This window comes from Mustelus asterias, chromosome 15 (genome assembly GCF_964213995.1).
Source record: "Mustelus asterias chromosome 15, sMusAst1.hap1.1, whole genome shotgun sequence".
Classification (NCBI taxonomy): Eukaryota; Metazoa; Chordata; class Chondrichthyes; order Carcharhiniformes; family Triakidae; genus Mustelus; species Mustelus asterias.
The window spans coordinates 73,803,638-73,817,808 of record NC_135815.1 but is presented as its reverse complement, the minus strand read 5'-3'; the positions used below and the strand labels follow the sequence as shown (position 1 = coordinate 73,817,808).

Here is a 14,171-nt window from a genome sequence, read left to right as displayed (position 1 = left end):
AACAGGGACAAAGGAGCTGAACTCGTTATGAGAGTGACTGCCTTGACATTACAGCAGCATTTGACCAGGTGGTGCATTACCTGCCCTAGTAAAATTGAAGTCAATGGGAATAAGAGGAAAACTCCATTCGTTGGAGTCCTACCCAGCACAAATGGAAGATGGTTGCAGGAGACTAATCACCTGAACCTTAGGACGTTGTCAGAATCATCTTCAGCTGCTTCATCAATAACCTTCGCTCTATCATGAAGTCAGAAGTGGCAATATTCACTGATTGTTGCAGTGTTCAGTCCTATCCATGACTCTTCATATAATGAAGCAGTTTTTGCCAGTATGCAGCAAGATCTGAGCAGCGTTCAGGCTTGGGCTGATACGTGGCAAATAACATTCATGTCACACAAGTGCTGGACAATGACCATCTCCAACAAGAGAAAATTTACCTATCTCCCCATGACATTCAATGGCATTACCATCACCGAATCCCCCACTATCATCCTGGGAGTTACCATTGACCAGAAACTGAACTGGAACAGCCATATAAATATTGTGACTACAAGAGCAGGTCAGAAGTTGGGAATTCTGCAGTGAATATCTATCTTATTGACTCCTCAAAGCCTGTCCACCATCTACAAGGCACAGGTCAGAAGTGTGATAGAATACACTCCACTTGCCTGAATGAGTGCAGCTTCAACAATGCTTAGGAAGCTTGACACCAACTAGGACAAAGCAGCTTGCTTGATCAGAACAGTATCTAGCACTTCAAACATTCACTCCCACCACTGCTGTTGGACACAGGTAGCAGTGCATAATATCTGCAAGATGCACTGTCTACAACCCACCAAGCATCCTTCAACAGCATCTTCGAAACATGTAGAGGTGGAAAGCAGCCAGGGCTTTTGTTCCAAATCACTACACAGTGACTTCTGCTAGAGAATGTGTGCGAGAGTGATTACAGATGAGTTGCCTTCAAACTTTTATGTCGTCCATTGTATTTAACTTCACATAGAAGCTGGCTGGCCTCCTCATGGGCTAGATCACACAGGGCAGAAAGCATAACAAAACCCAACCCCACCATGAAACAGTGCCTTCCAGAGGGGAACACTGGAGAAATATTCAGCCAGCAAGAATGCATATTCTATGCAAACAGCAAACATTCACAAACAAATCTGTCTTAATATCCCCAGATGTTCTACCCACTGTAGTTTAGTTCAAAGTTAACATAAAAATTACATTAGGTGGAAAATAAAGACCCATTTATTTAATACATGAGCAACAGGATGCAGGCAAATTTATTCACTGCATTAAATCCAAGGTACCTAGAAATTACCACTGGCTACATTGCTATCTGATTTACATACAAATGCCATTCATTGCTCTGCTTTAATCCACCAAAAATAAATAAGCTAATGCTGGCATTAAAATAAGAATCCAAGGATATTTTACATTATTGCAATTTCCATGCTCTTAATTAAACTGGAGTTGGGTGAAATTCTAAGTATAAAACAAATCTAAATTGAAATGGATTATGATCCATGAAAACAAATAGAAATTGTGAAATCAAACCAATAGGAAAATGTCAACTCTGCAGCAGGTTCTACAAGAATGGTCTCTACAGCAACAATCCATATTCAAGAGGCTCAATACTGCAACATTCGGTATTGAATCATTCTGGAACTGCACACAGAACAGTACATCAATCATCTACATCTCTGAAAAATTCGAGTAAGGCTTTTCAAAATATGCAGTAACGATTGTTATACCAAGTGCACTACCCCTGGTGTAATCAGCTTTTAGTTTGTATACAAGAATATGATCTGCTGTCAACACTTCAAACATGACTAAATTATCATTCATGTTGTGCAATGGAATGTCAGAGGTGTGGTTGCAATGATAGGAACCATGGTATAATTGCACAATGGTAGGATGGGAATATTAAGGTTAGAGTATTACTAAATGTCAACTGCTCTCTAAAGTCAAACAATAAGCACCATCAAACCAGCTATACTGCTCAGCATGGAGATTTGCAATGTAACCCGCATCTACTCTGCACCCCCTTCTTAGGGTGTACTTGTAATTTATGGGGCATATTGTTGGTTGAGTTAGCTGCTTACATTAGTGCCTATACACATGTAGAGAGCTCTACTCTCCCACCATCCAAATCTTGGCCAAAAAGTTAACAGAGAGCCAACCAGAACTTAAGATAATGACACAGAAAACAAAATGAAATTTGAAAAGCAACCCGCAACTGAGAGTCAATGTAAAGTTGAAACCATTTGCATCAAATGAATAATATGTACACTGATCTAACTGAATGACTATACTAAAAAGCAAATTCCCCCAAGAATTCTCTTACCAGCAGTTCCAAGAGTACTGTTCACTTCACCAGGCATGGTCTGTGCAATATTCTTCAGTTTTACTGAACAACCAAAGTCCCCCAGTTTGATTAGACCTGATGAGGTGAGGAAGATATTGGCACCTAAAATATGAAGAAAGCTTCAATTTTAGCATATAATAAAGTAAAAAGGACATTACTGCCAAATATAGTTTTGGGGCTCCCTGGAAGACATCCTATTTATTCAGGGCTGTAGAAGCTGGCGATGTAAAGCAAAATCAGTGCAAGACTGCAGTTGGAATAATGGAAATAAACACCATATCTCATTTGGTAGCCTCTGAAGGCAAGCAGGCTAAAGAAACTTTTAGTATTGTATAAGCAATGTGGCAGTAGTGCCACCAGAGGCACTGAAATCTTCAGCTTGCTCAGAGGCCACAATGTCCTTTCAGTATCATAGAAAATGCGCACCTTTCCTGGCAATGGGAGAAGTTCATTGCCAAAATGGGAAAGTTATGATTTATTGTGCAGTATAGCAGAGAATTTGCCCTGCAGCAGAAAATGGGATATCCAGGAAACCAGCTCATTTTATAGAAGGATATGCAGCAAGTGACCCCAAAACATAAACGGTCTACTTAAAGACAGCAAATACATTTTGCCTCAGCATGACCCTTTTATTTTTCACTCTTGCAGCAATTGGAGTATACATTGCTAGATATATACTGCACCCAATAATGGTGTACTGCCATTATTCAAACGTTGGTTCAATCACGGCAAATGTTTGCCGGATCACAAGTCCTAACTTTGATGGTAGGTTTCTACTAAAACATACATCTCATACAGGGTGATACAGAAACTTGGCCTGAGTGTCTATCAGCTAGTGGTAGTATGTGGAGGCTAGGAACATGAATGTTAGTTTAGGGTAGAATCATGCTCATCTGGGATTTTGGTGCCTGGTCTGTGCAGAGTTAACCTAACAGTGAGGGTGGATTACTGTTGGCCTCAGAGTTAGGGACAAGGGGAAAAAACAGCAGAAAAAGAAAAATCAGCCAAGGTTCCCACACAATGGCCCCATGGCAAATCATCACAGGGATGGAGGGAGGCATTAATTGATGGACAAGGTTGCAGAGGAGCTACCCTGTTCTTTCTGGATGGCATTGGAGCAGCTGTCATAAACTAGAATAAACATCAGAACAAATTGCAACAGTCTTTCAGAAATGATCAACTTTACATGAAGTCATCCCAATGTATATAATCTTGCAGGGCTACAATGTTGGGTCCAAAGATGTGTAGGTTAGGACAGAGGGAAGGCCTGGGTAAAATGTTCTTTCAGAGAGATGGTGTTGATGGGTTGAATGGCCTCCTTCTGCATTGTAGGGATTCTATGGGTAGAGACATCATGACAGGGAAAGAATGATAAACCACGGATTCTCCCACAGAACCACACAGTGCAGAAGAGGCCCTTCGACACGTTGAGTCTGCACCTACACGTGACCTACCTAAGCCAATTTACCAACATAGCCTTGAATATTATGATATGCCAAGTGCTCATCCAGGTGCTTTTTAAAGGATGAGAGACAACCCACCTCTACCTCTGCCAATCTCCCATCCTTCTGACCCGATTACACACACACCATCCCGCCACTGCCCCCCCCCCACCCCACCTGATTGTTGGCTGCCCACTCACACCCCCGGGTCTGATTGCACGCTGCCCATTCCCCCCGCCAGATCCGATCGCACATTGCCCCCACATCCCAGACCCAATCACACACTATCCATCCCCCCCCCCCCGGATCTGATTGCACGCTGCCCTTCACCCCCAACCCAATCACACGCCACCCATTCCCCCCCAGAGCCGATCACGCTGCCCTCAGTTTTATACATTACTCGCTGCCACAACCTATGGAAGCATGTTTAAAATACAATTAAGATGTGGAGATGCTGGCGTTGGACTGGGGTAAACACAGTAAGAAGTATCACAACACCAGCTTAAAGTCCAACAGGTTTATTTGGAATCACGAGTTTGTGATTTCAAACAAACCTGTTGGACTTTAACCTGGTGTTGTGAGACTTCTTAGAATACAATTAAATATAACAATTACTGAGATTAGCTTGCTCTACAGTTTCAATTACATGTGCTTTTATGCAAGTGCATTACCCTTGATATCTCTGTGTACAATTCCATGTTCATGTAGTACATTGATAGCTGTGGTGATTTGCTTTGTGTATAATCGTATTACGTGTTCCTGGAGACCCAGCCTGGCCACCTCTTCGAGTGTGCCTTCATCACAATACTCCATAAAGATGTACATTTCTTCCTGATCCAAAGATAAACACCATGGTCAACATGTACGGTGGCTGTATGGTGTCCAAATATTGAGAGACATAATAACGTTACGTTTAATCACAGGAAATACATGCATACAAACTTAAGGGGCAACTACATTTGGAGAGAGTGACTTTTAATCTAAGGTATAGATTCCAGTAAGTGAATGAACTGATATGAGTGATTTGGCGTAGTATTCAAGGGAAGGTCATAGGCTTAATAGGAAGAGACCCACAGGTTTCTTGCAAATACAACTCTGTCCTGATAGTGCACGATTGGTCCTTCTGCCTTTGAAAGGAAAGTTCCAGTCACCGACAGTAAGGGACCTCACTCAGAACTAGCTTTTGTCTCTACTGTACCATCACAGTCGAGCTAAAGTATAATTTGAGGAAGAGATATAGACTTAACATTCTAAGTGGTTATTAAATCATTGAACAGAGAAGTGAACATTCATCTAATCCAAGAGCATTTTATTCGAAATCAATGGGCCTAGATGAAAGGAAAGCACGTAACATTTACATAACTTGATTTGGTTCTCAACCTTTGGACAAGAAGCAAGCCTAGGAACACATACACAAAGAGTTGTCATTATACACAAGTTGACTGCAATTCTACTTTGCTAAACACTTTATATAACTTATGAAAGCAATGCCACTTTAAACTGTAATCATCTAGTTTAGCACTGACCAACGATAATAAAAACAGAAAATGCTGGTAACACTTAAGTCAGAAAATATCTATTAAAAGGTAGTGGGGTTAATGTTTCAGGTTGACTAAATTACTTTTTAATTCTCTGAAAGGATAAGACAGTTTACAGGAAACAGGGTTTATGAGGTGCTGCTGATAGTTGACAGTCACAGTAGAAAGACCTCAGCCTTTGATATGCTGTTGTCCAAGAGTGACAGATTTATAACTGTGAAAACATAAGAATGGTCTTGAATGAAAACTCAGCAGATAATTACTGTTCACTCTCAATCTTCGGTCCTGTTGAGCTATTTTTCTTTGGTACTTTCAAAGATCACCTCCTTTGTCAAAACCCTAGAGGAGACTCTGGTTGATGGACCATCTGTCACGAGGATCCTCATCTGATCTACCATTTCCATCAGCCTGGCCCCAAACAGTGGAGGCAACAGAAAAACACCCAAAGAAAATTAACAAAAGCCTTAAAGATCCTACTGAAGCAACCCATCTCAGTTAGCACCTCTTAACTTCTTAACCTCCAGTGACCAGTAGCCAGTGTGCCCATAGTGCCTGGCTGACCCCAAAGTTCACATAACAAGCACCTGCAAAGAGATCCTTGGTGTACCTACCAGGAAACATTGTGACTGGCTTGACAAAACAACCGAGAGATCCAGGACCTAACTGAGTTGAGAACACAGCTTTAACTGACTGGAAACTTCACTACAGCTCAAGGAAAAAAAACAGTTCTACGTGTTGCTGAAGGCAGTGATATAGCATAAAATACACGACAAAGAACAAATGGTAGGTAGAAAGAGCATGTAGCTCCAACATATCAGGTGCATGTTTTTCATCGCTGTCAAAACAATCCATGGCCAAGTACTCAAAAACCCATCCTACTGGCAGCCAAACATGGAGGAGGGTTCATCAAGGGCCGGAGGGCAGTCAGTGCTCGCTGGAGAGAACATTTTGAAGAGCTCTTCAACTGAGACCCTGCCTTTGACTCAAATTTCCCCAAGTCCATTCAAACAATCCCCACAGTGCAGAAGCAGGCCACTCGGCCCATTGAATCTGCACCGACTACAATCGGAGCCAGGCCCTATTCTCATAACCCCACATATTTACCCTGCTAATCCCCCTGACACCAAGGTCAATTTAGCATGGCCAATCAACCTAACCCACACATCTTTGGACTGTGGGAGGAAACCGGAGCAGCTGAAGGAAACCCATGCCGACACAGGGAGAACTTGCAAACTCCAGACAGACAGTGACCAGAGGCTGGAACTGAACCCAGGTCCCTGGCGCTGTGAGGCAGCAGTGCTAACCACTGCACCAACATGCCGTCCTTAATAGCCTAGCTGGTCTTGGTGCTACCCAAGGTCTCAAGCAAAGTTGAAAAAGCCATTCAACAGCTGAAAAGTAACAAATTCTATCGAACAGATAGAATCCCCACTGAAATTCTGAAACACGGCAGAAACACACACCTGGTAGGGCTGTATATCCTCATATCCCTCTTTCAAGGAAGTAAAGCACACGTCAGCATTCTTAGGGATGCTATGATTGTGACTATATTCAAGAAGGGAGACAAGTCTGAGTATAGTAACTACATAAAAGTCTCCCTGGTATCTGCTATAAGGAAGATCATTGCAAGGATCCTCCTCAACCATCCCCTCCCAATGGCGAAGGAGCTCCCTCCAGAGGCACTGCAATTTTCACCCATCAAGTGGCATCACTGCACGACAAATTCATATACAAGGGAACAGTACCAGCTGCTGATTTTTTACAACCCCATGAAAACTTTCAACTCTACCAACTGCAAAGGCTTTTGGCGTATCCTCCTCAAATCTTTCTGCCCTTAAATTTGCCACTATCTTCCACTTACTCCAAGGTGACATGCAAACCATGATCCTCACCAATGGAGCTACCAATGAGCTCATCTCAGTGCAAACCGGGAAGAAACAACGTGTCATTGCACCAACGTTTTGCTCCATCATCTTCACTGCAGCATTTCACCTTCAGCAAATTACCCATAGGAGTGGGGATCAGCTACAAAACAGACAGGAACATTCAATCCAAAACCACTCCAACCTCAGTCATAAAGCTTCAGTATGCAGATGACACTTGTGTATGTGCTCACTCAGGAACGGAGCTCCAGGTCACTGTTGACTCCTTCACCAAAACATATGAAAAAATGGGCCTTAGTGTGGCAGAGTCTGAAGATTATGCACTGGACTCATCAGTCATTGTAGAACTCATCATAGCAGAGAAGGAAGTCGCCATTGATTCCCTGGAACTGCCTAAGATGGTCAGGATATCCTCAACTCAGTCTGAAAGTACAGTTTTCAATCAGAACACTGTTATTCCTCCTCACAGACTCCCTTTCTCTCGAATTATTGAAGCTCTCTGCCCCTCTGCTTTTCATATCTTAAAATGCTACCTTGCCTTTAGGAAATTTGGAAGAAGTCAAGGCAATTAGCTTTGTACTAGAATAAGTAGTGAAAAGGTGATTTGAACTATTGTGATCAGAAAGTACTTACCCTGTGCAGTTCTACACCAAAATACCTAACCAGGTTTGGGTGTTTGATACCTTCAAAAATTTTCAACTCATCTGCTGTCTCCTTGATTGTTTTATGATCATTTGGCTGGAATCTGATCTACAAATATCAAGGACAACGAAATACAAAGTTATTAAAGAGAATGAGTTGCATTTACATAGCATTTTTCAAATTTCACAATTGGGAAATTTGCAGATGACACAAAAAGTGGCAGTGCAGTGGACAGTGCAGAAGACAGCTGTAAGCTCCAAAATGATATCGATAGGTTGGTGGTCCGGGCAGGAAAGTGGCAGATGGATTTCAACACTTTTAAATGTGAGGTAATGCATTTAGAGAGGTCAAACAGGAGAAAGGGAGGTCAAACAGGAGAAAGGGAGGTCAAACAGGAGAAAGGGAGGTCAAACAGGAGAAAGGGAGGTCAAACAGGAGAAAGGGAGGTCAAACAGGAGAAAGGGAGGTCAAACAGGAGAAAGGGAGGTCAAACAGGAGAAAGGGAGGTCAAACAGGAGAAAGGGAGGTCAAACAGGAGAAAGGGAGGTCAAACAGGAGAAAGGGAGGTCAAACAGGAGAAAGGGAGGTCAAACAGGAGAAAGGGAGGTCAAACAGGAGAAAGGGAGGTCAAACAGGAGAAAGGGAGGTCAAACAGGAGAAAGGGAGGTCAAACAGGAGAAAGGGAGGTCAAACAGGAGAAAGGGAGGTCAAACAGGAGAAAGGGAGGTCAAACAGGAGAAAGGGAGGTCAAACAGGAGAAAGGGAGGTCAAACAGGAGAAAGGGAGGTCAAACAGGAGAAAGGGAGGTCAAACAGGAGAAAGGGAGGTCAAACAGGAGAAAGGGAGGTCAAACAGGAGAAAGGGAGGTCAAACAGGAGAAAGGGAGGTCAAACAGGAGAAAGGGAGGTCAAACAGGAGAAAGGGAGGTCAAACAGGAGAAAGGGAGGTCAAACAGGAGAAAGGGAGGTCAAACAGGAGAAAGGGAGGTCAAACAGGAGAAAGGGAGGTCAAACAGGAGAAAGGGAGGTCAAACAGGAGAAAGGGAGGTCAAACAGTAAAAAGGGAGGTCAAACAGTAAAAAGGGAGGTCAAACAGTAAAAAGGGAGGTCAAACAGTAAAAAGGGAGGTCAAACAGTAAAAAGGGAGGTCAAACAGTAAAAAGGGAGGTCAAACAGGAGAAAGGGAGGTCAAACAGGAGAAAGGGAGGTCAAACAGTAAAAAGGGAGGTCAAACAGTAAAAGGGAATACACAATAAATGGGAATTTACTGAGAGGGATAGATGAAGTGAGAGATCTTGGCGTCCAAGTGCACTGGTCCCCTCTGCACTGTACCATTTTTATCATTCTATGGTTAGGGACCAGATCAGAAAGCCCAAGATATATTATGAAGTTAGGCTAGGCCCCAAACACTCTTTATTTCAACATTAGTGAGAGGATAATCATTCCAGGTGTGATTCTCTTGACACACTTTATCAAAAAAAACTTCATTTAACAATACAGTTTAACAAATGAATTAGCTTAACTTACACCAATTAAAATACTTAAACATGACAAGATACAATTCTTCACTACTAATCTATCTCTATTAGTTCAAATTCAAGCAATATTCCTCAGACTTAAAACTCCTCTTCAAAAATCAGTTAGCAAACAACACAGGTTTGTGTGCTGGTATGTGGGCTGCCAGTCCTCTAGAACCCCTCTGGAGAGAGACACCTATTTCTCCTACCAGGTCCCACACAGCAACTCCAGGGAAAGAGAGACAGATCTCTTGCTTCTTTCAAAACCAAGCAGAAAACTAAATATTTTTCCATGCAAGTTTAACTCCTCCCATTAGCATATGATTCTGTCTCGTCAACCTAACTAAAACCCTTCTCTAAAACCCCAGGGGAAAAGTCAAAAATAAACAAAAACGCATTAGTTCAGATTAAAACACCCCATTATCCAAGATCAATCATTAGCCTGCAACCTCAGCATGAGAGCTGCCTGGTGCAGACAAATCGGCACTGTGCAGACAGCTGAAATATAAAAATACTCCATATAAGAAACATGGTAAAAAATACGTTTATTAAAGGCACAGTAGGGTCACAGGGTGCCCCAAGTGCTTTACAGACAATTAAATACTTTTGTTTTTGAAGCATAGTCACTGCTATTATGGAAATACAGTAGCCAGTGGATGCACAGCAAGATCTCCCAAACAGCAACAAGATTAAGTATGCTTTCTTAGATGCTTTGGAAGGATAAATATTTGCCAGGGCACCGCAGAGAACTCCCGTGCTTCTCAATATTGTGCCATGGAACCTTTTATGACCCCTGAAAGGGCACACAGGACCTTGGTTTAATTTCTCATCTGAGACTACATGGAGGGCAGCACAGTGGTTAGCACTGCTACCTCACAGCACGAAGGACCCAGGTTCGATTTCCAGCTCGAGTCATTGTCTGTGTGGAGTCTGCACATTCTCCCCGTGTCTGCATGGGTTTCCTCTGGGTGCTCTGGTTTCCTCCCACAGTTCGAAAGACATGCTGGTTAGGTGCACTGGCCATGCTAAATTTTCCCTCAGTGTACCTGAACAGATGCCGGAGTGCGGCAACTAGGTGATTTTCACAGTAACTTCATTGCAGAGTTAATGCAAGCCTTCTTATGACACTAATAAATAAACTTTAAAATGTTAAACCTCCAACAATGCAGCACATCCCCAGAATTGCACTGAGGTGTCAACATAGATTATGTGCTTTAATCTCTGCTGTTGAACTGACCCACACCTTCTGACTCAGGAGGTGAGACTGCTAATAAATAAGTCATGAATGAAAATAGTGAAATGGGTTGCAAACATTATCATTCAAGTTTCACTTAAGTGAAAGTCAGATTATTGCACTTCTTTGTCAATCCAATTTTAACAATTTTCAAAACGTTTTATACAGCAAAAAAATACAATTGTGTAGTGGGATCAAATGAAGATATGCTGATGTATTTCCACTTGAACAGACCATCAGTAATTTACTGCAGCCTATGTGCTACCCAAACAACACACACTCAAAAAATGTATTTAGCACAGCATGCAAAACATGCTGTGGGACACAAAACCTAAAATTACTATCCATCAAAAAATATCCTTCCACAAAACAGGGAGTTGATTATACCTCCATTAATCCCCTCTCTGGAGCCCCATGTTTATTTCCTAACCACTCAATTATATATGCCAGAAAACAAAGTTTCTTGCCCAACAAATTGATCAAAAAATTAAACACCGATGGACAGGACAAAACTTACTCAATATATTGTTCACCCCATCTAACAAAGTAAAAAAAGTTTTGTCTATTCTCTGAGGGATCTTGGATATGCCTTTTCTTCCATTCCTACACTAAATTTTTTCAGACCTTCATCCATGGGTACCTTTGACTTTATGGGAAACTATATGGCATAATTTTACAAAAATCACACTCCTGGTACAGAATCTTATTCATCTGAGATGTATTTTGGCACCTGCTCTTCTCATGGCATTTCGACCAGCAAGGGCGAGAGTCATGTTTGTAACCCCGAGATGTTCTCCAACAGTTAAGGATCTGTGTTAGAGCAAAATTTCATGAATATACCCATCAGGCACGTACACGATCCCAGATACATGGGCACATGTACAAAAAGTTACCAATTCAGGGACTAAGTAGGTTATTCATTATTTGCAAATGGCAAGAGTGAATCCATCATTGCTGGTTTGCCTTTTAATTTCCCACTGGCTAAGATTGCACATTTGCCTTCCTTTGATCCATTGGCTACCTTTAACCATTAGAAAGATGAATAACAATTACAAGATGAAGGTTAGCCTGGGATGAGATCGAGATTGTCAACTCTCATCTTTAGATTGCTCTAGTTTCCAGAGTACATGATGAATATGAATGAGCCAGTGCAAGCAGAGAGCAATTGAATGGGGAATACAATGGAGTGAAATAGACTCTGAGAATAGTGTCAGCCTTGAGATATTTTTTAAAAATGAGGCAACAAAATACTTGCTCATTACATTCCAGTGGAATGACTTAATTTCTGATCAGACCTCCAAGCCGGGAGAAATGCACATAGTTAGTTGGACTTTGTCACAACCGGTCAAGGACTGTGTTAACAGAAGTGCCTACCTGGTGCCTCCTGGTAAGGAGAGGATAAGTATGACAGAACAGAGGATGGAGCAGAGAGACAGCAAGACTGGCTGCAGGAATTTGGAAAGTACAGGTGAGTTCACATAAAAGTCTTTTTTGCTTTGTAGGCAGAAACAGATTTCCCTGTAAAGCTTCTGATCTTTTTTTTAAAAATGGAAACAAGAATTATAATTAATTTCAGAAAGGATTAATTCTAATGCAGTTAGAGCAAAGTTTGCAGAGGGGAAGTAAATAAAACTTCTAACTGCTAAGGCTGAAAGTGAATAAATGCCAGGAGATATTATGATTTTTGAGTTTTGTTACTTTGATTTCTGAGCAGCTTTTTGGAAAATATACCCCCAGCGCCTGTGAAAGGTATCTACCCTTCCCAAGTACTCCGTGATCTACCTGATATCCAGTCCCAATTGTTATTAGACAGAACAAAGTGCTCCAGAAAACTGCCAGTACATAGAAGGCAACCGTCCCAAAATAAAAAATACTTACTTCCTTCATTGCCATTAGCTCTCCAGTATCAACATTTATACATGTGTACACTTTCCCATACTGTCCTTCACCTGGGGAAACAAAAAATATTGTTATATCATTGCCAGCGGTTTGGGTAGCACTGAGTAAGTGAGATGGCCCACCTTTGTTACAAACAGCGTGGCTCATTTATAAAAGATGCAGATTCTACCAGAACAAGGGAATATCATGCTTAAATCATTTGGCCTAAATTATTATAAATTAAGTCACCACCTTTTTACAAATTAAAATCTATAAACACAATGTAATATTTGATTTACAAAGCTTATTTTAACTATCTATATCACACAAATTATGTGAACTCAGTACAGCAGAGCAAAGTGGAAAGCTTCTTTAAAAAGATGTAAGCAACTAACTGCCTGAAACTATGTATTATCAATCAGAAAATTCTTACAAAAAACACAAACTAATTTATGAAATTTATGCTAATCTAATTCTTTGCAAACAAAGTTTGTTTCTTTTAAGCCACATCTAAGAAGCTGCTAATTTTATTTGATATTTAAAAATATATTGGGGTTATGAGTGAAACCAACAAATAAGTTGCATGTGTAGCTCAGATTCAGTTGCCAAATACAAGCAAGGTTGCTGCATTTCTTGAAAAGTAACAGGATTTTTAAAATCTAGCAGTTCGATGCACGTCAAAGTGTAACAGATTTAATGAGCATCTGTTTTACATTTTGCAAATCACCAGTACTCGAGTGTTGACCACTTCAGATAAACAAGGGGCATGTTATGTCTTTCACCCAAGCTTAATGATACATCAGGCATCAAGTAGTATTTTGACTTCATTGTAATTGAAATACTGGCACAATATTAAACGTGATGTGGAAATGCCGGTGTTGGACTGGGGTAAACACAGTAAGGAGTCTAACAACACCAGGTTAAAGTCCAACAGGTTTATTTGGTAGCAAACGCCACTAGCTTTCGGAGCGCTGCTCCTTCGTCATGGAAATCTGCCATTTCCACTCCATCTGACGAAGGAGCAGCGCTCCGAAAGCTAGTGGCGTTTGCTACCGAATAAACCTGTTGGACTTTAACCTGGTGTTGTTAGACTCCTTACAATATTAAACAACAGCAAACCACAGACCGGATGGTTATGGCAATAGGTTCAATTTAAACCTTTGCTTTGAGTATTGTACTGGTGCAGATAAGGAATTTAGAGGATAAAAATGAAAACAGTTATTGTTTATAAATAATTTACAGAAAGGGGAGGCTGGAAATACACAGTACGTTAAAAGAGCAAATATTAGTCAACAATCTGGCAAATTGTGATGTAGGATTCCAGCCAAAGCATTTCTATTTCAAATGTTGAACAACAAATTTGACACTTGAGAATTTTTATTGCCATTTCAGCTTTTTGCCATTCACATATTTTGTTATCTCTACAGTTTGTCTTTCTTGAATACTGAACCCTATTCCTCTACACAAAGTCAGGATATTAAGTTCATTTGCTTTCCTAAATTGCTCATCAGCAGCTTTTGAGTTGAACTATTTTGTCATGCACCAAGTGATTAGTCATGTTAAAAAAAAAATGCATTTTTAAATTGTTGTGGCTATAGAATCACGTTGACCCAGAAGGCCCACTGATTGAGCCATGAAATGTGTGAAGTTGGTTAATCAATGCTGAG

The 14,171-nt window shown here is 41.1% G+C and overlaps 1 protein-coding gene across 3 annotated transcripts in view; it reads right to left on the bottom strand.

The window, feature by feature from the left end:
- The window catches only part of map3k4 (mitogen-activated protein kinase kinase kinase 4), a 189,350-nt gene that overhangs the window by 22,653 nt on the left and 152,526 nt on the right, over positions 1 to 14,171 (bottom strand). For all 3 annotated transcript variants that reach the window (XM_078230123.1, XM_078230124.1, XM_078230125.1), the window contains 4 exons: positions 12,505 to 12,575; positions 7,868 to 7,984; positions 4,485 to 4,644; positions 2,351 to 2,473 (listed from right to left, as the gene is read on the bottom strand). In XM_078230123.1, the coding sequence (XP_078086249.1) occupies positions 2,351 to 2,473; positions 4,485 to 4,644; positions 7,868 to 7,984; positions 12,505 to 12,575 (471 nt within the window). The remainder of the gene's footprint in view (positions 1 to 2,350; positions 2,474 to 4,484; positions 4,645 to 7,867; positions 7,985 to 12,504; positions 12,576 to 14,171) is intronic.